At 46.6% G+C, this 26,149-nt stretch overlaps 1 protein-coding gene across 1 annotated transcript in view; it reads right to left on the bottom strand.

Moving 5' to 3' along the window:
* RTN4R (reticulon 4 receptor) overlaps nt 1–25,691 on the bottom strand; it is an 86,095-nt gene extending 60,404 nt beyond the window's left edge. The window contains exon 1 of the mRNA XM_085310176.1: nt 25,428–25,691. Coding sequence (XP_085166302.1) covers nt 25,428–25,449 — 22 coding nt within the window. The 5' untranslated portion in view covers nt 25,450–25,691. The remainder of the gene's footprint in view (nt 1–25,427) is intronic.
* Between the last annotated feature and the right edge of the window lie 458 nt (nt 25,692–26,149).

Here is a 26,149-nt window from a genome sequence, read left to right as displayed (position 1 = left end):
ACCTCCCGGAGAGCATGGCTCTCTGCAGACTGTGGGGGTGAGAGACACTAGTCCATGCAGGCACAACAGGCTAAAGAGACAGCTATGCAGGGGAGCCTGTGCAGAACTGACGGCAGGGCACAGCCTGAATCCCAGCCTCGGCCAGACTTTTAGTACATCACCATTTGGCTCATTTTCTGACGCCACAATCATGCTTGTGCCTTAGCTGTCCTCCAGTTCAGCACTTCCAGTAGCCTTGGCTGTTTGTTTCATGCATGCTAGGACTTTGCATTCAGGGACTAAGCTGAGGAACACAAAATCATGGGGAGAGCATGCTGTAAGGGCATCAGAGTAGAAGAGCAGGCTAGGAAGGAGATTAAGGGCAGGTACAGTGAGCAAGGAGAGAGAAATGAGGCTTTACCATCCTGCACTAACTTGTGGCTTCTGAGTAGGACTTTCACAGACAACCRCTGGATCCCAGTACAACCTATCAAGGCAAAGGCAGAGCTGCTGCCATCTCATCTCACTCACACTCYCTTCCATGAAGCACTCAAAGGACTGTGGAATTAATGAACATCTGAAAGSCAGGCACTGAGCTGTGCTGCTCAGGAAATCTCCCTGGCAAAGCCATTCACACCCCTCTTAAAGCTATCAGGCAGAGCTGGGCATGCCTCGGAGTGATAGTAGTGAGTAATTCCTTTAACAGACACTCAGCCTTGCAGAAGCAAAGCAACCAGCAAAGGGATTTTTAAGGTTGCTACTGAGCACTTAATATAGTTTATATTTACAGCTTAATGGCTTTTCAGCATCACTAACCTCCATTCCAGCAGAAAGACTTCTACTGTATTGCCTCAGCCTAAGTGCTATCTACATCTTCACATTAATAAATATTTTAAAATAGTGGAACTCTAAACTCTGGCACAGAACCAGCATCTGCTCAGCTGGAGGTTGCATCTACAAACAGATGGAAAAACATCTTCCACATCCCCAGGACCACCTTAGCAAGKAACCTCCACAGCTCTATGCCAAAACACCTTTCTCCAGGGGAGAACTGCCTTCCCTCCTCATGTGCCTGAGCAGTGGCCACAGCAGCTTACAGTACCCCACTAGCAAGCTCCTTCTCTGAGGTCCATATCTGGATGCCAGGAYGGCATGGAGGGCAAACCAGACTCTGCTGGCACCTTCTTTGGCCTCTGTTTCTGGAGACTGACTTGTGGCAGTGCAAAGGGAACCTGGCTGTGGCAGGCCAGGTGCTGGATCTGACAGTGGGCRCTCAGGAGCTGCTGAGGTACATTCTACCCCAGCACAGTCCAAAGGAAATAATRTCAGAGATCTAAGCTGCTTTAGCCCAAGCCCCCAACTTTTTCCTCTTGGACCCCTTCCAGATTCCCTTTTCCCACTAGTGGCATCTCTGCATTCCACATCCCTTCATGCCTGAGCCCTAGGTGCTAATATCTGGCCCATAGGCCTCTTCAGAGTGTCACTCTCCTGAATGTCTGCATTCAGCAAACTCCCTCAGAGATGCTGCTCTATAAGCTCTGTATTTCCTTTCAGAAAGGTCTGCTAAGTGCAGGATTAGTACTGATTTAGTAGGTGGGCTGCACTGGCCCAGTCCCCACTGCACACTCCACTGCAAGACTTGGGATGACAGGGTAGGCAGTGAAGAGAGTAACATGGTCTCTCCATCCAAAATACATCCTTCAGAGGTTCGGCATGCACTGCCTTACCTGTAAGACCAAGAGATGGCTGCACAGGTTTTCTCAGGGTGCTGTTCCTCAGGGCAATGCAGCACCTAACAATTCCTTTCTGATGGCATTGAAGCAGACAAACTCTGAGAACAAGCAACAAGATGGATCAGCTTACAGCAGGGGCTAGGCCTTTCCACAGCTCTTAGTCCCTGCATAAGCTTAGTATGAACTGTTCATGGGGGACCTGTTCTTGAGGGACTCTCCATTCACCCTCCAGGCCGGGTCTGGGGCTTGGCTTGGTTCTCAAGCGAGCAAGGTTCTCCCACTCAGAAAAGTCTGACAGTGTGCTGATTTCAAAAACCCCAAGAGATACAAGGAGAAATCCAAAGAAAACAATTATGCTATCATCCTAAGGGCTATCCAGACTCACGTAATAACTCTTGACTAGCTAAGGGACCATTAGCAACTACTCACCATTGCTTAGAAAGAATGACAGGCATCAGCTTGGGACTCTAGGACCCTGGTCTCGGCTCCAGAGATGTCTGACAAGCCTTTTGGTGCCAGCCACAACACCCAGCTGCTGGTCTCTAGCTACAGACTGCCTATAACAAGATCTCCTAAAAGTGCAGAGGAGTCAGCCCTCTCTTGCTCTAAAAAACAAAAGTCTGCCCAGCCTTCTAAGCTAAAAAAAAAAAAGAGGTTTTCATAAGGTAACTACATTGGCCTTCTCAGAGTTAAAGCTCTTATTGCAGATCAGTCATTTGGCTTTCTGTGGGGATCCCTGCTGGCAATGGAAGCAGCAAAGCAAGCAGGCAGAGATACTACTTTCACATGTAGCAATACAACGGGGTTTGTGTCCTCTTTGAGGGATGTAACTGCACAATAGAGCTCCCCACACACATGCTTCTCTACAAATCCAGCAAGCAAAGACATGGCTGAGAATAGCAAGCACACAACAAGCAAGGGCTGGGTCATCTCTGCTATTAATTGTCTATTCCAGTAGGGAAGGGAAAAAAAAACACACAAAAAACCATTTTGCTCTCAAAACGAGCTAGCTCTGTGAATTGCATTATGCTTTGGCTTGTATAGGAAATTTTACAAAGCTCAGCTGAAGGAAAACCTTGACTTGTACACTGCAAGATAAAAATCCTCAGTGTTCACAAATGAATGTACCCATCTGCTCTGCACTGTATTATCTCTCTCTTTCTCTCGAAAAAAAGGAGTGGGGGAGAAAAAAAAAGATCTTTGGATGATTTTCCTTTCCCTACAATGTGCAGCAAACTGTGATTTCTATTCATTAACAGACAAGATTGACATTCATTATGGTGTGCATTAAATTCCTCATTCTCCTGCTACCCTCAAAATTAGTCTACAGAGGGTAGTAGCTAGTAATTTCTATATTGAATTTCTAGTAACTACAGTGCATTTTTTTTCTTCTTCTTCCAAATAAGCAAGGCAATTATAATAAGACATACTTCTTCCAGAAATGGTAAAACAGGCAGTGCCATTTAAAATCTATGTCACTTTCTGTTTCAGCTGCAGTTAGACATGAGCACAAGTAGCTCATATAACAGCACCTGAATGAATTTTGGAAGAAATGTCTATACCCCAGAGAACAGGCAGGTCTGCTGTAGCTGTAGCTATCAGCCAAAATGTTTTCCAGCTCTGGATATTTGCAAGCACAATATATCATCAAATACGGGAAATCTGTCAGTCCTTCCTTGCACACATGGGCAGTGGCAGGGAAGTCAGAAATGCATCTATATCTGCAGAGCAGGATACAATATGTGCAAGAACTTCACAGTCACAATATCTGTAAAGGCGTTTTTTGCACAGATTGGTTAAGAGCTGGCCTTTCCCTCATTTTTTCTTCCTCAAGTGAACACTGCTGCTGAAAAATTAGTCCATCAGATTCTCTTTATTATTTCTTCATTACTGGCAACACTACCTGCATGTAAGTACAATAACAGACACAGCTGCAGCACACTTCTTTCCTCTAGGCATGACCCAACCCCAGGGACAAGGTACTTGGTACCCCTCAGATTCACAGCTCAAACCTAGCTCCAGCCACCATCTCCTCAACAGCAAATGGGTTACTTTGGTCTCCTCCTGGGACGGGACTGTCTCATGTGTAGCTTAACCACCACTAAAGCCCCTGATCTCTGGAGATGCAAAAGAGAGGTCAGTGGGAATTCAGACGAATGTGATCTGAGCAGTGCCATAAGTTTAACTAGTGGTTATGTTTTTAACTAAGCAGCCCYATCTCTCCTCAGACAACAGGGGATCTGCACACATTACATAAATATCAAATATCATGTGTGGAGAAGCAGATTATCTCCAGAACCAAGTGACATGAGGAAGACAGGAAAGGAGACAGACACTCATTCCCTGGAGTCTCCTGCTTCTGATGCTGGACATACTTCTGAGAAATATTCTTGGCTTGTAAGGGCTGTCCTGGTGGCAGAGTTAACATATTGCTGAATACACACTGAGGGCCACCTTCCAGGCAGACCTTCATCAGGTCTGTAGAACAAATCAAATTGTCTCTCAGGTAAACTGAGTTTGCTGGGATGGAGAGTCTCTGGCTCTACACAGGCCTGGCTTCCTTTGCCTTGTTCTGGAAGACATTCATCCCCTCCTTCTGCCAGCTCGAGGCAAGTCTAGGAGACAAAATCCTCCGGGGGGGGGAGGGGCTCTGTGCTCTCTGGTGCATCCTTCTCTTTCTTAGGTTTGACCATGCAGTTCAAACAGCCCTTGGGTTGATGGTGGAGTAAGAGCTGTTCCCACATGCCTGGCTTGCCCTAGTCTGCTCAAATAGTTTCTTAGACGACAGGGCAGCTTCAGAGTCCTTCAGAGACAGGGAACTCTAGAAGCAGGCTTCAGCTGTTTGTACTGCTATTCAAGATCATAACAACAGCCAGGGGCCTGGGAGACATGTTTCAAGACAGCAATCAGGCAAGAGGTAGCTAACTGTGAGGCAAGCTCTGCTGTTTAACCAGGATTAACCAGGAGGAGATCACAGYTGACAATACTATRGATATATGGCTGAGCTTCAGTCCTRAATTGCAGAAACTGGACGTATCAGCCTTTCTTTAAAGTGAGTTACAATAGACAGTGGTGAGCAGAAATCTTTAGTATAGGTACACAAGGAAGTGGGATGGAGTCTCCCCCAAAGGTGCTCTTGCTGAGGATAGAGGACAGTGCCACTTAGTGCATTGCACAGCTGCCTCAGTAACAGCTGGGATCAGCTGAGTCAGCACACCTCTAGAGGTACATAAGATTGCCATTACTACAAGTATTACTTCTACTCCTTTCAAATCAGYTTGTTCTCTGCCTAGAAAGTGAGGTCTGAAACAGCCAGATCTTTTTACAGAGACCTAGGAATTGTATACACTCTGCTATATAAAAGCAGTCTAGAGAACATAGCAGAATGAAAACTGATGTCTAAAACTCCTGGATTCTCTGACTAGCTTTGCAACTGACTCCCTCTGCAACTTTATACAAGTCACCTGGGTCAACCTTGTCTACATATTTCCAGTGATGGCACTGCTATGTCGGAAAAGGGCTTATGGCACTTTATGAATAGAAACAGAAGCATCTAAAGTAGGTATTGGCTCTGCAACTGATGTCCTTTCTGGATCTATAAAGGTATATGTTCTCACCTAGGAAAATGAAACTGAGAAAGGGAAAACAAACACCATGTTTACCAGTTTCCCAGGAATATTGGGGAAGGTTGACTCCAGGCTGCTGTGAATTGTCAGATGGGTGGAAGTCGCCAGCACAGAGCATATTGATTCTCAGGCCAGACTCCAAAGTCCAATTCTGTGTCTCAAAGTGACAAACTCACAGCTGACTGGAGCTTCCCTGCAAGGCCCTGCATGGCCAGGAGACAATGCAGCACTACCAGAGCAGGAATGGAGTCACTTACATTGCTCACTCAAGAGAGAGACTGGTCAGAAGAGGGTACAGGTGCCGTGAATGGACACTGAAGGACATAACAGATTTATGATGGGCTGAACAGTCTATTGGCACAGTCAATAGAAGGCAGATCAGTATTTCTGCCCCAGGGCAGGTGAAGAATAGAGTCTGTTAYAGAAACCATCTGTCTGGAGCCTGTCAGGGCTTTATGATGCCATCTGAGAAATACATATATTTTGCATCTTTGCGTGGAGAATACTCCTTTAGCCATGCCAGTTTGTGAGCACAGCACCTAGACAAATGTCACACACATCATCTCATCAACCCTCAACTGACACAAACTGTGAGAACCTCTAGGGGAGTGAAAGGCAATTTGGACAAGGCTTGCTTTACGATGGGCCCAAATGTCACATATCAGGATTAGCCAAGTAAAAAATCTTGTCATGGACACTCAGACATTTTGAATCTACAAAGCAAGGGACACAATTGCCTCCTTGGCCCTGGGGAAACTGCCCTATTAGTACCAAAATATGAATAGTTCCTTTCACTGGCTTCACTCTCATGCAGTAGTCATGTTTTGTTCCTCTTAGCTATTGTCCATGTGCGCTAGAGACCAGAATGTAAAGCCTGACTGGTAGAAGAGTAACAGCGAAAAGAGGAGGAGTTTTGGTTTGGTTTGACCATGCATTCTTCTCTGCAAAGTACCTTCATAATAACATGAATTAAAATTCTATATTCCCCCATGAGGCATATCACAGAAATGGGTGATACTAGCACAGCATCCAGCCCTGGGAGAAGAACTACTTCACAAAATTAAAATACTACTCAGTGAGCTATTACAAGAGGATTTGATGACGAAGAACAGAAAACTCTACCAGAAGCCCTGTGGAACTTCCTGCCATCTCTCAAGCAACAGGTGGATTATAAAGCCCCTGTTCCCAAGGCCTACCTTCTCTTTAAGATGAACCCATTGGATTTTCTTGAACTTTTTCTGTTTCAATAAGAGCCATTATCTCCACAGATTTCCAGGGAGAGAAATCCATCTCAGCTCAGTCTTCAGTTCTCAAACAGGAATCAAATTACTTCTTGAATCTGTGTATTAACCACATCTGCAACTCAAACCTCAGCATCCTTTCTCCTCAGATTAGTGAAGATTTCCTTTATGAGAGATAATTTCCACCAGAAAACATGAATACGGCAGGAGCTCCAAGTTCTAACTCTAGTTTCAAGAAAATTTGATCAGGAAAAGATGTCTCTGGGCCAGGAGGGTACTTCTGGCAAAGGATCATATAAAGTCCAGAGTTATGCAGTGGTCAAGACAATCATCCTGGCTTTGGACCTTTTCAGGTCACAGTTTGGCACTTGAGACAGGTGTATGCTTCAGGCAAATCGTTGTGAGGGGATAACATTTTAATCTCCTCTCCAGGTGGAGCTTTTCTACTTTGTTTAAATAATTCATCATTAGAATTATCAAGAAAGATTGCATAGCCTTGGCATGCRCTTACTCTTCTGGCTAAGTCTAGTGTAGAGCCCTGTTCTGCCACAGGGGTTTGAACCAGGGTCCCTTCTGTGAATATCCAGGACACTTTCGTATTCGCCACACTCTCTCAAGTTGCATAGGACAGGGAAATCCATCCTTACACTGGCCTCATCTTTTCATCAGCACTGGCTAAGCAAAGACTGTCACCTCTTTTGGTCCACAAGCGGCCACAGAAAATACTATTCGGCAAAACCAAGAGTCTAGCAGTAGCTTGACTCCTTGTTTGCCAGCTGTGAGAAGAGCAGCTTTCCTGCACACAGTCTACCAGAACTTACTTCACAGTGCTGCCTCACGCTCAGGGAATGTGGGCAGCACTGCTCTGCCTGGTCCAATTGCTCTGCATCTTGGTGTCCATTCCTGTTCTGTGTTCCCCTCCAGTGTTCTCAGCTGTTCTCCCAGAGATTGCTGTGTTTATTGTTTATTAATTAAGAGGATTTTAATATGCCTTGTGATGGATTTTTAATGGCTCTTATCTGCATTTACAGGGAGCTGCAGGATATGTTGCAGAGCTTTGACATTCTCTTAATTAGCACCTAAGCAAATAGAGTGTGTTAGACCTGGAGATTTTAAGGGCTTCATGCTCCCCTTTTCAGAACCACTGGAGTTGTGAGTGTAATTTCAAACAGTTAAGGCTGTTTGGAAGGGCACCTCCAAGGTATTTGTCATCACTTTCAAAGCCGTTATTCATTCTCTGTTGTTTCCAGAAACCCTTCTGGGAGCTGGGAAATGAATCTATTTTCCTACCAAAACCCATCACATGGACATCCTGTCTTGTTATTTTTAGGGAGGTTCATAAAGTTAGGCTGTACTCTGCTCTGTTATATCAGGGTCTTGYTAGTCCAGGCTGCCCAATCTGGATGTTACTGGAGGGTCCTGGAGGGGAGCCCGGTTGCACACCTTGGCTTGCTCTCTGAAGATTCCTGCACTGCTGACCCTTAAGTATTTGTCCTAGCCAAAGGCAAATCTATACTATGAACTGTAATAACTCTGCAAAAAACTGTAGATGACACTCTGAACCAGTACTACACAACCAGATCTATTCACAGTGCTCTTCAAGGGTGTTCTGCTTTCCTAATGCCACACTTGAAGCTGTTCAGCTCTGTAGCTGACACAATTCATACTGCTATAGTGGAAACAATATAGACCTGCTATAGTGWCTATATAGTACCTATATAGACATAGGTATATATACATATTGGCAGGAACATGTAACAGGGATTCATGTCTCCAGAGCATGGGAGAACCTGCTTGCAGGGAGCACCTGAAGACTTTCTGCAGGACTCAGCCCCTCAGGCTGCAGGCTGGATGGATGCATCCCCTGAGACAGAGCATATGCCACTGATGCCCACTCCCCTCCTGAAAACAGGCAATCCCAGCTTGATGCCCTGAGTGACATTTTACCAGGGGAAAAAAAAACAAAAAACAAAAAACAAACAAAAAAACCCCAGCATACTAAATTTAAAGGTTAAATTTGCATATTTCCTGGTGCTGCTCTGAAGAGTCACAGTTGTTTAAGGCAAATGCAAAAATACTCTGTGCCCATCAGGGCTCAGGAACCCTTTGACTGACTCTGTGAAACTTCTCCCAAGTGACCTCTCATTCTGTGAGGGGACTAATGAAGCAAAGGACAACAAATGCTACACAAGATGAAGCTTTGGCCATATATCCACAGAGCACCTTAGCCCACTGAGGCAAAAAACAAACAAACAAACAAACAAACAAACAAACAAAGAAAAACAACATTACCTCCATGATCCCATCCCAGAAACAGCCAAGACTTGGATGTGTCCAAGGAAGAAACAACGGGGGCAATTCTGTAGTAACTCGCGTGACACCTTCTTACAGTTATGTACCTGGAACTGCATCCCTCCGATAATGTTCCCAGGAAGCCACAAAAAGTATCCACAAAAAGCTCCAAAGGCTGCATGCTCAGCAAAATGCTGCACATTAAATACTCTTTATAATGAGTGCAGAAGGGCTGTTACAAATTTAAATGAACAAACCATGACTGAATCACTCAACAGGGAACAGTTGGCTTCAGCTAAGCAGAAGCAAAGTAATAGTCAGGGAGGGCTCTCCATGGGAGTGGGATYAGGCTCAGCCACAAGCTAGAAAACAGAGGCAGAAGCTTCTACAGTACACATTGGCAGAAAAACAGAGGACATCCCCTGAAGTGTGGGCAGAAGGGTCCGCAGAGCAGGACCATGCAGCAGCAGCAGTTCACTGGGTTAGCAGTGCCACATAGCTCTTCCATTCCTGCCAGAAGTAGGAAGCCTGGGGGTTGACACTGCTGGATATTTTTCTAAAACTACAGATATCCAGCCTTTTATGTACTTTCAGGGGACTTTCAGCAGGACCTTGCATGAAAGAGCTCTGGGGAACTCTTCTGTTAGAGAAAATAGTCTCCTCCTATGGCTTTCAATGTGTTGCCATTTGGCTCTTGTATCATAAAGAGCAGTTAAGCKATCCTCTCTGTGCCATTCGTTACCATGCGCCTGTGTACTGGCCCTGCTTTTCCAACTCCCTTTAACATCAAATAATTCCAGCCCCTTTGATGTGTCTTCATGCTGAACTCTCTTCATGTACGCACTAATTTAAGTCCTTCTCAGAGAGAAGKTGGCAGGAAGGAACCATTATTCTCCAAGGGAGGATATATCACTGATTTACCTACAGCCCTTCCATTTCCTCCTCATTCCTTTTTTATCCCCCTTCATACRCATTCCCATTCTTACTGCAAGAGCCCCAGCACCAAGGCATGCACAAGTTCTTCTGGACTCTAACATTCAGATGAAGACAGGGAACACTGACATGCTTTTATCACTGCTGACCTTCTTCCCTCATCAGGTCCAAAACTATCTTCTGGTAGGTCATACAGGGCTTTGCCATCTCAACCCACTCCACTTCCTCTGCAATAAACAGTAGTGCTGACTCTGCTCAGTCCCTCAGCAAAGCTCATCATAAGTCTGCATTCAGCATAGCCATCACTTAGTTATTTCTATTCTGTATCTCTGATTTTCCTTTCTTTTGTGGGTGGCATGCAAGCTGCAGCCCCTTCTGCTTCGCAAGCTGCATGCTCATCCTATAATTTTCACCCCTATCCTATGACAGAAATGAAGGCARCCCCTGGTGCAGCACTCATCATGCCCTGCTTGCCTGTCCAAACACACATACATCCTCTGCTCACATAAGCCAACATGCATGTACACATTATGATATGGCAAGGCCAGTGCACAGTCTGTCATGGACAATTTGGTCTTAAAACTGTCATGCATTTAGCTGCCCGGACAGCAAGGGCTGGAGGGCCCTGAAAGGCAGCACTAGAGTGCACTTGGCCAGAACAATTGATCTTGCCATCATCACTTCCTTCCCAAGTCCAAGAGCATTGAGAGAATTAGGAGAGTGGAGCCACGGACCAGCTGAACTGTTCTGGTAGGGTGATTCTAGCCTGAGTCAAAGGTTAGGCACTGCTTTTTTATATGAGCTGTCGGGTGCACTTGGAAACACTGTTCATCTTTTCTTCTATGTCAATTTTGACACTCACAATGAGGTGTAATTTTCCTTACAGTGTCATTTAGCTCCCATCATATTAAGATGATTCCTGTGTCATTATAGCCCTGTCTCCAATTATCACTTCCCACATCTCCTTGTGCCAAGTGTCAGGCTCATTCCTTTAATTCACAGCATTTCTCAGTTTTACAGAGAGCAGTAAATGCCTGCTCTTCTCTAGCCCTGTATGCAAGGAGATATCACATGTTTTTTTTTTTTTTTTCTTTTTTTAGCAGCCCAGCTGTGCATTCCCCAGGCTTAGAGCAACAGAACACGGTGGCTACAGTATTTCAGTTTGTCCTGCCTCCTCCCCAGTGGATGTTTGATCTGCACTTGGTCTCTTCTGAATAGGGGATCTGGAGACAAGCATGGAGAAGGCAGATATGATTACTGACACCATTCTTTCAAGACAGAAGGACTGTTGTCAACATACACATAAGTTGATGTGTATTTTTCAGGAGGGACTGAGTGCTCCAATCACAAACAGGGGGCAGCGGGAGCTGCTGCCCCATGGCCTCTGTATGTCAGGCATTAAATGATTTGTCTGACAGTAGGTCACCAGCAGAGCTGGACCTAGCACCCCGGCCAAGCAGCCCCACTCTCTACTTGCTGGCCCATACATTGCTTGCATTGCAGCAGAGAGCAGGAGATGCTTCAAAGCTTAACTACACTCATCTCCCACTGGCACACAAGGAGTTGAACAAATCCCACACTTGTGGCTGATTTTTTTAGGAATTCTGATATTAGTGCTTTTTCCTCTTTGAGTCTAGTTCTTGCTGGGAAGGCTTTATGAAAAGAAAAGGTCACAAAGGTCCATAGCAAAGAATCAGATTCAGATGAGGTGCACGAAAGCCTTATTTTAGGAAGCGAGGTAGAGGCTAAAAAGGCTCAGAAATCCAGCCCAAACACTTCCCAAGGGTTAATCTCAGCTGTAGAAAGAGGGCAAAACAGGGTGCAGGCAGGGAAATGAGTCCACAGCACAGAGAGTGCTGTCTTGCCTGGCACACATTGCATGYTTTGCTGTGAAACACATGCAAAAGGGAGGCACTGCATACATCAGAGGGTCAGGATCCCCTTTCAGCACAGAAGGTGGAGACTGTATTGCATGGAGTCCTGGGGAGCCCCAACACATCCTTTTCATGTCTGCCAGTCACACAGCCTTGCTGTCGTAGTAGAATTTTAAGACAACAATTTTGATAATGCTGCACAAGTGGCAAGGCTGCAGCAGGCAGAGTCATCCACATCCTRTTTTGGGGGATCTGTATTACAGTGAAATCATACCAGGTGCACCCAGGTCAGCAGCAAGTCCAGCTCTAACACCCAAGCAACATGCATTGTGCCAGCTTGYCACCAACTCACGCATACAGCAACACTCCTCCCCATATGCTGGCTCCCAGCAACACAGTCTATCTTCCTGCCAGCCACTCCAGCTATCACATCTCTAAGGGGAGAGTGAATTCTCCATCAATCTAATGCAAGAGCGAAAAGCAGCTTCACCCATTTCTCCATGTAAGCTGAGCCACAAGTATCTTTATTCCATCAGAAGCAATAAATGTGCACTCCCTAGGTGTACCCAAGCAAAAGATTCCCAGATTCCTGTGSCATTTAGCTCATATAGTAAATCAAGGTCTTCTTGTAGGTCCACAGGAAATAACTTAGCAAACTACTTTGAAGATGACTTTGTCCCTGCAGCCCAGCTGGCCACCCAGAAGCTTACGATTAATTGTAAGCCTAGCAAACCACTAYGAAAGCCAAAAATAAATATAGTGAAAGAGGAACATTTCCCACTGGAAAGACATGGCCAAGTAAAGTCGGTCTCTTCTGTGCTAGTTCCCAGGAGGCAGCTCAGATTCATTTATTTTGCCACTCGCAAAAGGGTCTCCCTTTGGCTGTGCTGCTCCCTTGCTGCTTCCTTCCAACCCAGGAGAAAAAAGGGCCCATTATTCAGATGAAACCCTCCTTGTCAAGTAAGSAAAGCGGAGCCCAGGCAGACACATTCCCTCCAAGCCGACAGCAATCCCAGGCCCAAACAGAGCCTCTTCCCAGATCTCAGGAAGAACCTGAGATCCATTCCACACAAGAGCAGATGTAACTAGGGATCTGGTGTCCTCAGGAAAACTGGAACAGTGCTCTCTGATTTGGATATTGTATTCAAATAACTCCAGTTTCCAAACACAGCATCTCAGTCAGAGCACAGCCAGTCYCCCAGCAGCAGAAAGTATGTCATTTTAGAAACACTTCTTATTACACAGACAAGAAGAGATAGCTCATTTGTCTTGTGGGTAACACTGAACACAAAGATGTTACCTCTTCCAGTCTTCTGTGAGAACCAGAGAGGCCACAGATAGGCTCTGTCTCAAAATCCCAGCTGAAGTCTCACTTAATTACAGGATGCTAGAAATTGAGGTTTAAAGATTAAATGTCAAATCCTGCAAGAGCTGACACCCCCATAATGTCCAAACAAGCTTGCCTGGAAGAATCCCCTCATTCTCTATTAACACCATGTCACCCAGATGGCCTAACATTCATTTTGTGGATTGAAATTGAACAAGCCAAGTGAGGGATGCATCAGCTGTTGGTCCCCACAGAGGAGTGCAAATGGGAAGGGAACATGAGCTGGGATGGAGATTTTCAGCCAATAAGGCCAGCCTGGCGGTTGCTCCAGGGCCTTGCYAAGTCATCCTCCTCTTTGCAAACCAAGTAGGTGGTCTTCTCCCCCTCCTGCCTTATATCTAGCAACAGCTGCAGATGCTGCAAATGCTGCAGATGCTGCATTCCCAGGGGAAGGGAATAGCCTATGTGCAGTGATGGATGGAGAACAGGCTTTAACAGCCCAGCTCCATTTCCAGCTTCCTCATGCCAGAGTAGTTCCTGTGAGCATTCTCCCACTATCCATTGTTATGCACATGGTTAGCATTAGCACTCAGGACTGTGAGCTAGTGTAATTTACTGTTATTAATTCTCCCTCCCTCCCTTCAGAAGATATTAGCTGCAAATTGAGAAAAGGGGGAGGGAGAAAAGTCGTTGAATTTGATAAATCAGCTGCTGACAAGGAACCAATGTCTGTACCTTAGTGTGTGCAGAAAATGGCCACAGCCACGAGTTACAGAGCAGTGCATCCAGCACTGCTCAGCCTCCCCCACAGTCCCCATGGCGGCCCTCTTCCCTCTGGCTCCCAGCCAGTTCACTGAATCCTCCACATCTCCTTCCCTGCTCTTTGAAGTGGACTCCTTAGTGAAAGTAAGGAGACTTGGCTGCTCTCAATTAATACCATTTATGCCTGAAGCAAGGCAAATGTTGACTGCATAAGCATCCAGAAGCAGAAACAAAGGCCCTGCATGCAATTGACACAAATCTGCATTTGGAAGTCTCTGCAGAATTTGTGATTGTGATTGTGTCTCACTAGACAGTCACACCACTTCAAGGAAAGTTCTGAATTTAGAATAAGTTTGTTAAGCTGTGGCAAACCTCAGCTGATGCTCTGGTTTCATCTTAATCCAAGTTAAAGCCAGCCTAAGCCAATCTGACTGGGAACAGAACTAAACTGAACTGTGATACAAGTGCCTACATAGACTCCAGGCAATTTGGCTTTCCCAGTGGACAAAGACTAGTAGTTTTCACAGAGGTTTCAGACCTGCTGTTAGCAGAAGAATCAGAAGAAGCCCTGCCATCTGATGCTATGGAAAGTAAGTAAGCAAATCTCTTTCAGACCTGCAGATTATAATACTGAAAACTCTCCTCCAGCCCCCAGGTTGGCACTGTCAGATACATGATGATATAACTGCAACGCAGCAGAGAAGATCATGGAAACCTATCACCCACACTGGACAGACTAGTGTTCCCTATGAGCTTTGCCATCAGCTAGTCCAGAGCAAGACTGCAAGCAGGCAAGCCATGTGCTGCACATAGGCAATATCTCTGCACAACAGTGCGCTCTCCACCACTGCAATCAGAGTAAAGCAGAAAAAGACGCAGGTGTGCACTGGGAACTATCCCCTCACGGCAGAGGGCAATCTCATAGCCTCGGTTATGAAAACAGACATTTCTGAAGCACCATCTACCTGGCTGTACTCTACAGCTTGGAGAGAGGGATCGGATCCAGATTTTTAGCTATTTTGGGCCAGCAAAACTTCTGCAACTGAACCAAATGAACAATGTTCTCCAGCCAAAGGGTCCAATAACAGCTCATTGCCCTCCCAGGGTCCCTGTGTCTCACCGCACTGTTCTGTTGCATTGTACGCCTGGGACATGGATAATGTCAGGGAAAACTAGAGAAGGCCCTCCCTGTATAAACCTCCTGTATTCATGAGCGACTTCCTTCGGTGGCACTGAGCTAGCTGACCAGCTGCCTAAACTCCAACTCTGCTTCGTGTCCCAGGCACAACTTGTCAGCAGAGGCTCCTAAACTACTAGCTCCAGCATGCCAAACTATTGCCCCGCACAGCAGTGGGATTTGGTTGCATGAATCCACACACTCCCAGAGGACCCTCATGGCATCCAGCACCATTCTGGAGCATCATAATGATTAGAGATTTGTTTCCCAGCACTGTTCATATGGTTCCTGAGTAGCTCCCAAAGTTCCTCTTCCTGCTCTCCAGGTGTGTGAGCAGAGGTCAGTGACTATCACAAAAAACTCTAGTGGTAGGGGGTCATTTAAGCTGGAAGCTGGGAGGCAAGGTGAGGAGGAAAGGAGCCTGGAGAAGAAAAGAAGGACCCACAGGCTCTCAGTTTTCCCTGGGGCTGTTCCCAACTTTAGAGCACCCAAATTTTAATCAGGGTTATTTTACATAGAGAGCAGCATGGAGGGAGTGTGTTCCCGGAAGCACCATTTAGTTTTTAATCACAGTTGGTTGTTGATTGATGCAGGTGGTGATAAGGGCTATATCCTTGGAGAGACTCTGCATAGTGATTCCCTGGTACAAGGGAAAAAAGGCTCCCTCTAGCCCAAAGCTCCTTGTCTAGATTAAGTCCAGTTATGGCTGTTGCTCAGTTCAACACAACCTAAGCAATAGCAGTTTTCTGAGTCAAAATCCTCTGGAGAGACTGTTCACCAGGACAAACTCTCCTCTCATGATCTGAGCTTGCATTGTTCCCAGACAGCTAGGAGATAGCTCCCAATGCCCAGCTGTGCTGCAACACCAAGACAGTGTCAGCAGTAGGAAGCTCATGAGCATCAGGAGTCTTGCTCCAATTGAGGGTAGGGCCATAAATGGGAAATAAGAAAAGGGGACATTCCTCTTGTGCTTGATTAGAAGAGAAAGGCCAAAACTGTTACTAAATACAGACATCTCCACTCACAATGTGCCTTTTTGCTCTCTTCTGTCTTTTTAAGTCATGTCTTATCTCACTCTGCTCTCTGGCTTCTGTGCCACATGCTTCCCTGGATCTCCCTGTCTCTCAGCAGTACTCAGGTCTCCATTTCTTTGGTGTCAGGGTTGCACCTCCTCACAAGCACAATGATGCTACATTCACAGAAAACCAGATGAGACCCCGAGCTAACACTCAGAGCTACTGCTCCAGAGAGCAAAACTGACCTAAAAGAAAAAGGGACAAAAATCACACCCAGTTTGAAATCCAACGGTCCTGTGTAAAGGCTGTTGACCTGTGGCTGCCCTCAGTTGATGAAAAAAGGAGACAGTGCCTTACAATAAAACCACAGCAAAGATTTCACATCATGCAAGACAAGCAGCTTCAAGTGCTCTCCAGACCAGGGCATGGATGTTCTTATGCAGCACAAAGAGAGGTGATGAGCAGTAAATAAAAGCCTGCATCACATTTCCCACCTGATAAAACAGGCCACTGTCAAATTGTTTGGATACTGTGAACGACGAGCATTCATAGTGTACAGACTAATGCCTTTTCTCTGAAGGGAAAGGGACAGACAGCCCTCTAGTGTAAAGCCAACGCTAACTGTGTTTGCATGGGCATGGAAAGCGTTAGTCACTGCAAGCTCCAGTCTTGACACCCTCACTTGGGAAGGGACCTGCTTCTAGGGAATGGCTTTGCTTCTTAATGACTAGCTTTGCCATTTCTCAGTCATCCTTCGAAATATACTAACTTTGTGCAGAAGTGCAAGTCCTAAAGGTTTCTTTGACTTTCAGGTGATCGTTTTTTTCACTATAGAGACAAAGACAGTATTAACAAACTAGGTAACTTGCAATTATTATTTTAAAAGCTGCCTTTTGTCAGAGGATGGTATGCAGCCTTCATAACCTGACACAAGCATTCACAGAAGGCTCCTGAAATCTTAAATTGCACCACAGCCAAAGATATGTCTCTGATAATGACCCCCATGGTGCCTGGAAATCAGGAAAGTTGAATTTAAGGCCTCCAAAGATTTTTCTTCTCCCCTCCCTCCTCCTTTCTACTTAAGAGTCAGACTGAGTTCATATCGCTTTCTTGTGTACATTGCTGTGTTATGTAGATGGTATATTGTATGCAGCTCTGATCATCACTCACAGCCTTAAGAAAGATGCACAATTAAAATCAATATTTAAAGTCATCAAACAAGCACACACAAATTTTAATAGCCACACAATTCACTCTGACATAACTATGCAGCATGCAGATTTGAGAGCCATGCTGAAGTGCCAAGAGCACAGTTCTGCCCACAGCCTTCAAAATTTAATGAGAACACACCAGTTTTAAACACTTTCCCAAATCCAGCTCACAAAACCTGTCAGTTTGATGCGAATGGTCCCAGTCTTAGACTAATCAGTCACTTTTACTTTCTCTTTAGTAGTTAAAGACACAAATGAACTCCCRGTAAACTGCACAGCTTCAGGAGAAAAATTCAGCAGCCAGATGGTTCTTACAAAAGATTTGTTCTTAACAAAAAAATAAAAGTTTTCCAGTTTCCCCCGTGAGCAGCACACAGAAGATGATCTGACACATCAGCAAGCAAATTTGAACTGTTATCTTAGAACATCACTTCCCTGTACAGGTGTCCCCTCTTCCTAGACCATTATGTAAATCATAATTATCACTAGTAACAGATCAATTTACATAAGTCCATCCAAAGGACTGTAATTATGCTGTACACTCAGGGAAGCAAACAAAGCATCAAATTTAAATGYAAACATTCCTTTGTTTCCAGTGGAAGGTGCAACACAAAGAGAAAAAGAAAGTACAATTGTTAAAAAAGGCAACTGAGTTTCAAAGAGCCATCTGAGGGAAAGAACAAAACTCCTGGGAGAGAGAGCAAAGCTGTGATGGGCTGGGAACTCCCATCCATACCATAAACCCCATTCTACTGCTGGGCTGTATTTGCTTTCTCTGCTCCTTTTCTCAACTTCATGGAAAACTGCAACTGTAGACAGAGATCACAACACAGCTGACAATAAAGGCTCTCCAGACCTTCATGTGGAGATCCTCCTGGGAAAAGGGCTAAAAATGCCCAGGACAAGCAAGTTTTTTTCTTGAGTCTACACTCAAGGAAGGAAAAAGCAAAACAAATATCATTTGGCAAAGGGAGTTTGATCACCTGAGCATGTTGATAGGGGAAGTAAGAAGATAATCCCAGTCAAGGGTTAGTTTCTCATTAGCTGGACTGCAAGCTGGGCAGCAGCATGGGAAACTGACCATTCAGAAGGGTGGAACAACAAGATTTGGAAAACTCAAGAGCAGGATGGGCATCCTCAATTTATTGAACAGTTTCTGACTCAATGCTAAAGAATATTTCAGTACAGCAAGTAAACAAGGCTTGGAAAATGTGTGTAGACATTTGTTTACCTAAATATCTAGACTTCTTGAATGAGTGAAAGAGGAAACAGGGTTAAGAAATACTTAGTACAAGAAGAAGTGCAAAGCTCTCCACTTGGGGCAGAATAACCCCATGCATCAATATCAGACTGAGAACCAATTGGGTCAGCAGCAATCCTACTGTGAGAAGCCCAAGCATTATGGTGGACACCACATTGAATAGGATCTAATAGTTCCTCTTATTTTGGATAAGGCAGATACATCTTAGGCTACATTAAGAGGACTGTGGCCATCAGAATGAAGAAATTGACCTCCTGTACTCAGAACKGGTGAAGCTGCACCTGCAGCAGCATGTCCAGTTGTGATCATGATTCCAAAATAAATGTAAGGAAAAAGAAGAGGTCTAGTGGAGGATTACCAAGATGGTCAGTGGTCTAGAGCATATGTCCTACAAGGACAGTTAGAGCGAGCTAGCATGGTTTAGTCTGGCAAAGAGGAGGTGAAGGGGCAATCTAATACCAGACCACAACTAGCCAACAGGGAATTACAATGATGATGGAGCTGAATGCTGCTTTGTGAGGCCAGGTGACATAGTAAGGAGCCATGGCCAAGAACTGCAGTTTTGGAAGTTCACTTTGGACATGAGGAAAATTTCTTCATCATCTCCACCACAGGAAGAAGCTAGCAATTTTTTTTTTTTTTTTTTTTTTTTTTTTTTTTTTTTGTCTTTGGAAGTTTCCAAGGCTTGGTTAGACAAAGCTGCAGCAGACTTGATTTGATGTTGGCAATAGTCTTGCTCTGATTACGCAAAAAGTTGAGGAAGTAGGAAGCAAAATAGTACCTGTTACCTTCCCCAGTGTCCCTTTGAGGTACCCAGACTGACATCCCTTCTCAGCTCTTCCTAGGTGTCTCCTTCAGCACCTGGTCCTGAACTGACAAGGACAACCATTTACTCCTGTCAACATGGACTGAGGTATTACACGCACCATCACTCCTGGTTTGCAGCTCCACAATTGTGGGGCCTGTTGCCAAAGGGTCACGGTCCCTCACTGGTCCTAACCCACATCAGATGTCAGAGTTTGAGCAGCCCTGGCCAAAGAGGTGAAGAAATTTGAGCTATGAAGGACAAGGAGAGTCTGAATACATCCTTGGAGGTATTCAGAAATCAGTTGGACAAGCCACTGAGCAACCTGATCTATCTTTGAAATTAGCTGTGCTCTGAGCAGAAGGTTGATTATAAACCTCCAAGATATTCCATCCAAATTATTCTATAATTTTATGAAAGCACACCTTCTGTAACCTCTGCCTTGCCATATCCCTGCAGAGAGGAGACTAACACTGCTGGCTGCCTGGGGGAGAAAAGTTTCAGCCTGCCACTTGTAAATTGTCATGCTGATGCCAGCCCTATACAGTTAAGCCACCAAAAAACTATACTAAAAATCACAGTATTTGGACATTTTCTTGCTTCCCCATCTTGCTTGCTCTCACCTATTTGCACATGCTTGGATAATCCTTCTGATTTTCTTGACAATCAGAAAGGCTACAAAATAACACTCAAATATTCTTCTAATCTCCTGATTTCAGGAGCAGAGACTTGAAACAGTAAATACTATAAAATCTGCTGGTGCTATTGTTCAGTTTCAAGCTGCAATACAAAGACCCTGTGAAAGACAGGCCAGAGCAGAGAGATGAACCAGCTGCTGATGCAGCAACATTCCTAAAGAAACAATCATTGGTCTTGTTCCCTGACAGTGTGCCACTGCTAAAGAAGTCATCTGCAATTGCATGGACCTACACAGTTTTGCTCCATACTGACCTTTAAGCATGTTCTGGGACCCTTGGGAGACAACTGAGCATCATTCTCCCACTATTAGAGCTGCAAAAGGTGAAACTAAATCAAGGAGTTCATTGACTTATTCAAGGACACAGAGAAATTAGAGTGTGGGCTAAGAACAGATTTCAGAAGTTCTGACTTCTGGGAGCTCTCTAAAAACAGAGTAAACATGGGCAGAGCCTGTGCACATGATGTACAGATGTGTTCTGGCTTGGGCCTAGGTAAGTCTTTTCATGCRTGCTGCACACACATTATGGGAGATACCTATGTCACTTTGATTCCACTCTGCTCTGAGTCTATGTATCTTCACTGAACACCACTCATAATGGGGAACTAACTACCCAAAACCTAGACTGCTGCATGTCTCTACAATCATAACAAGACAACAGTGCAGGCTAAGGTGAGTCTGAATACTTTAACAAGGTCTATATGAATTTCTTTATCACCTCTGTGAAAACACAGAAGGATTCACCTTTTTTTTCTTTACATTGATTGTAGTTTTTCATTATAATCATCTCTTTTTTCCCCCTCTGTTCTCTGGAAAMCTCCAGGAGTTGCAATCATAAGCATGAAAGGGAAGGAAAGGTTGGGCTTTGTACTTCAAATGCTTTCTTCCTCTCTTTCACACCTGAGTGTGTCTGTGCTGGAGAAGCCCCTAAACAGATCCCACTCAGATCTAAGTGGATCCAGAGCACAGCACAAAACTTTCCATGTGGACAGGAGGGAGTACCTGTAGTACAATTCCCAGCCCATGCAGGCACAGTAGTATGATGCTACCTTTTATGGCACCTCTTCAGAGTGGTACAGGTTACTCCTCCTCCACTATGTGCATGCCTCCTGGATAAACAAACTCCTTTAGGAACATCAAAAGAAGCATTTGACACTCAGAGATATGTCTTAATGAAGGTGACAGCAGCAGAAAGCATTGCAAATCCAAGGGGAAGAGAATGCACACCTAATTAGACTGACTCTTTTCTTCTCTCTTTGGTTCTGCCTTCAGCGGGATGTGCAGTGTAAATCCTGCACTTGTACAGCTATGGCTTCTCCAACAGGGTATACCTTGCAGCACAGAAGGGCCTGAGCAACTGGAGCAGCAGCTATGTGCAGGCTCAGAGCAGAGATTAAAGCTCAGCCCCTTGTAGCCTCTTTCATCTTCCTTTGTGACGAGGCCCTGGTTCAACTGCTCCTTTCTTCCTTCTTCCTCTCCTCTAGGGGGGAGGCTCAGTGAGTACTGAAGCAGCAAGGATCTCAGCCGTGCTCACAGTATGCCCCTTACTAGGACTAGCTGTATGCAAGGAGCCCTCCCGTGTGTGCTGGTGAGGGACTGAATACTCTAACCCCTCCCACAATCACAGACAGAAAGACAGAAAGGGAAGAAAGATAAAGTATTTTTAAGGGTAGGCAGCAGCTCCACACAACCACCATCACAGCACACCTAGGAGAGAGGACTGTGTGGTAGTGCTCCTGAAAGCCTGTGCTCCAAAGCACCCTTCCCCTTCTCTGCCCTCATTTTACATTCTCCCTTGCTATTTCTGAATGAAAGAAGGTGGAGAATTCAGAGAGATACTGCTGGATTTGCAGATTTTGCTTATTCCTTTGAAAAGTGTGATGGCCAAAGTCATCCTTGGTATCAAGAGGATTAAACAGGCACGAGGTCCCTATTGCTAGTGCACTGATGGCTCATGGAGTTATAGGAGATATTCACATGGGTATGAGTAGTAGGACCCCCCCCTCAACTTCCAATTCCACAGTAATCCCTGGGCTGAGCATAGGAAGGGGTGACTCTACCCTCTCCTCTGAGCCCCAGTGAGCGGAGCAAGCAGCAGGACAGATAGCACACACAAATGGAGCACGGAATCTCTGCTGTGTTGGAAACTGCTGCCTTCCTGATCCTTCCCACCATTGTCTCATACACACTTTATGAACACAGTTTTTGCATAGGATGCTGGAGGGTCGGGGTGGGGGGAGTTATTCAAGCAAAACCCAAAGCATCTGAATGCAGCACAGAGTAACTAATGAGGATGCAATCATGTGAAGACAGGATTGCCATGTTACCCTTGCTGSTGAAAGGCAGCACTAGTACACGCTACTCTCAAGTCAGAGCAGTGGAGAGGGCAGTGGTACCTCTGTTTCACTGCTTCTAATTAACATGCTTTCTAGATCAAGTTTCTCTAGTGCTCTTAGTGGGGAAACCATCACAGACAGAAGGGTTGCAAGCACATCTGCACAGATAAAACCATCAGGCACAGAGAACTGCAACAGCACTTGAGCCTTTTTTCCCTGATATTTCTGCTTAAATAACTTGTCCAGACACAGCCTTCTATGGTCCCAGAGAATATAAAATTGAGACATATGCTGTCTAATGAAGGAAGGTTGGAGGCCAAAGCCTAGGTGATGCTGAGGGCCCTTCCTGTAAAATGAACGATGTACAATAATATACAGAATGGAAGGACAAACTAATGCACTGATGAATGGTGTCTTCTGTAACAAAAGAGAAAGAGATGCTCCCACATCAATGAACACGTAGTCTCTGAGCCTGGTATAAGTTTTCATATTGYAGATTTTTACTTTATTGAGAAATGCTATGAAACAATAAGCAGCCAATACATAGAAAGACTTCTTTTATTAAAAATAAAWTGTGTTAATAAGATAATAAGTGCTGAAAACACCAGATAGAAACTCTGCCTGTCTAACTGCCCAGGTGGGTATTTCCAATTTACAAGACACTTGAAGTATCCTGTCAGCCAAAGTCGGAAATGCARGCCAGATTCTGTAGGATGACCATTAATTTAGGCATAATCTCTCAAGGTTCATGTGGACTTTATAGTCACATGTTCCAGGAATCCAGGCTATCCAGCATTTCGTAGAAGTAAATCATAAACCACAGGGAGAAACAAAAACAAACCAAAAAAGCCCCTCAAAACCCAAACCTTCAAAACCTTGTTCTACAAAAAAAAAGCCATTGTAACATAGATTTTTATATTTCATTATCTCTTTTTTTTCATATTCTGCTAGTAGCAACTGGAAATTTGGGCAATGTCACAGTGCAGAGAAAGTGTGCTGCAGCAGGATTGCAAACAGCAAGAGAGAGGCTATCCTGGGTTCCTGTGCCACACCCATCACCTTGGTACCATTCTGCATGCCTGGCATGGTGAACAGMCTTCCTACAGCACCACTGTAGATAAACAGCCCACAAGTTAGCACAAACGTGCTATGCACTAGAACACAGCCTTGGGATTCAAATCAGCAAGTACCCATGCACCAGCCACAGTACAGTAAATAACAAATGAATGATGAAAATCAGTACCCTCTAAGGGAGCACAGGAGAAGCCAAGCCACCACTGCAAACTGCTCCTAAGATCCTTTCCAAACATGAATTAATTGGTCATTTCAAAATTAAAAATATTTCAAACTCTTCAAAGTACAGTACGTGTCAATTGGATCAGTGCTTGGAGCATTGCAAATATATCAGCCAGAGCATTCTCCAAAAAACAAACAAACAAAAAGGTTATATTTGTGTCATTGATGGAAAAAGGAAGCAAGCCAGAGATGGCATGCAGCAAGAGGTAGTGAATGCTAAACACTCTCTTCGACCAGCAGCCTGGACAGCAGTGGAGCTTCTACAATATGTTGATCACTCCAGTTAAAAATTGCAACCTGTGGGCTGGGTTTCCAATAATACATCTGGGTGGCACATGATTTTCCAAGTGGTCAGAATCTGCAGTGTGAGAAAATCTTCTTCAAAATGTAGATCTTTATTTCAGGTTTCACCCTGAGTGACTGCAAATGCTCAAGCCGTGATGGTACAGCTGCATACCTTAAGCAGCAACAGCAGCTTCCAGCTACTGCTGCTAACACWGATCCACACTAGGAGCTGGGAAGCAAAGGCTATTGTCAGGATTGTCAGAGCAGATGGAACAGGGCTATTTTCAGCGAGAGGAGATGGCGCTGCTCGCTGGGGTGGCGATGCCATGCTGGGTGCCAGGGAAGGCTGCCCCCATTGCATGCTGTGCACTTCTCACTCAGTGGCAAGCCCAGTCCCGACCTGCACAGCGTGAGGTGTGCTCCTGCTGCACCCCCCCACCCCCCAGCTGCTTCCAGACTTTCACTCCTGGGCACTAAACTSAGGCCAAGGAGGGCAGGATAACATTTAGGGAATGAAGCACTGCTTGGCACGCTCACGAAATCCTGCTCATCCCCGTCCTTCCACCGCGACCCCACGTCCAAGAGTCCCCCACTGCCGCAGCGCTCCCCATAGTGTCCCGGAGCCCCTACCAGCTTCCGCGGCTAGGGGAGGCCCAGCCCCGGCCCAGCTCACGGTTCCTCCGCCCACCTCGGCAGTTGCCCCGGTCCTTCCCAGGTGCCGCAACCTCCCCCGAAGGGCACAGGAAAGCCGGGCCGGCACGCTCCCTTCCCTGCCCCCATCAGCCGAGCTTGGAGCGGAAGGGAACCTAGGCTGCTCCCGTTCCCCCGCCCCGCGCCAGCTTCCCAGCTCCTCTCTCTTCTCACAGGCGCTGCAATTCCGGCTGCATTTAGAGCAACGTGGCTATCTTTATCAGCAAGATTTGTACCCCTCTGGGAGGCAGTCTTGAGAGCCACAGGACGCCACTTCCACTGGCAGCCCATCCTCTTTAACACTTTACCTGCTCCAGCCTCGGGGGGAGCCCGGTCACCCCAAGGCCAAGCCGCGGCAGGGAGCTGTGGACCGGCCCCTAAGGGGATGAGACGTGAGAGGTCTCAACCCATCCTCCCTCCTTCCAGCTCTCAGACCTACTTCGGGGGCTGAGCCAGGAGACAGCCATGCTCGGGCCGAACAGCGGCATGGGGAGCCCCTAGCCGGGGCACAGCCCGGTCGCGACCTCCATTCCCCTTCTAGCCCCGTGTCTCTGTTCCTTCTGAAAACGCAGCGCTCTCGTCTTCCCCGCGGTCCGGTCCAAACGTGAGCCGCGAGGAGCGCTGGCGAGGGAGGCGGCGGGCGCCCCAGTCCGACTCGGCCTCCTGTCGTGTCCCTAYCGGCCGGGTTCAGCCCCATCCGCGGGGGGTCCTGCTCCCCTCCCCCGCGGCGGAGACAGGCGGGACCCAGCCGCTCCACCGACTCCGTGGAAGAAAGTTGCAGCGTGGGAAGTTCCCGGTATTGTGCAAAGTTGGGGATGCACCCTCTTTGCCCTGCCCTGCCGCCCCCGGGGCAGAGGGGGAGCACCAGGGAGGGAGGTGCACCTACCTTCAGCTATCGCCCTCTTCATTTTAGGGGTCGGGGAAGGCACGTCTGGAGGCGCAAATTCGAGCGGCAGCGGTACAATCCTTGCAAAAGCGGGGCAGATCCTCGTGCAAAACTTCAGTCCGAGCTCGGAGCGGCGGAGCACGGTGAGGGGGCTCTCCCTGTGCCAATGCCCTCGCTCATCGGGGAAATGAGCAGCCCCCGAGCTGGAGTCAGCATCCAGGCGAGGCTCCCCCTCCCTGCCTGCTTGCCCGCCTGCCTGCCTCCTCCCTCCGTCCTTCCTCCCGCCCGCCGCACGCACGGGGCCGGGGCCRGGCCGGGCCGGGGCTGCGGCGGATCCCGCGGAGGCAGAGCCGCCGGCGGGCTGGGAGCGCGGAGCCTGCTGCACTGTATCCCGGGAACGAGCGAGCAGGGCGCGGGGATGGAGAGGCGATGAATGTTTTATGGGATCATGTGGTTTGACGTGAGAGGAATCAGCCTAGATCGGATTTACTGGCTGGAGGAGTAAGAGGGAGGACGGGGGAGACGGGCATGGGATGGAGGGAGGGGCTGCTCCGGGGGCAGACGGAGCGCGCGGAGGCCGCTCCGACGGCGCGGCGGCACCGCCGCGGGCCTCCCGCAGTGTGCGGTGCGCGGTGCGCGGTGCGCGGCCGGGCAGGGCGGCGATGGACCGCGCCGCGCCGCGCCGGGGCAGACAGCTCATTCCTGGAGGAGAGGTGCCACCT

Source organism: Rhea americana, unplaced genomic scaffold (assembly GCF_003343005.1).
Source record: "Rhea americana isolate MKP2758 unplaced genomic scaffold, rheAme1 scaffold_312, whole genome shotgun sequence".
NCBI classification, from domain to species: Eukaryota; Metazoa; Chordata; class Aves; order Rheiformes; family Rheidae; genus Rhea; species Rhea americana.
The sequence above is the reverse complement of the archived record's forward strand: the minus strand, read 5'-3'. Positions and strand labels throughout refer to the sequence as shown.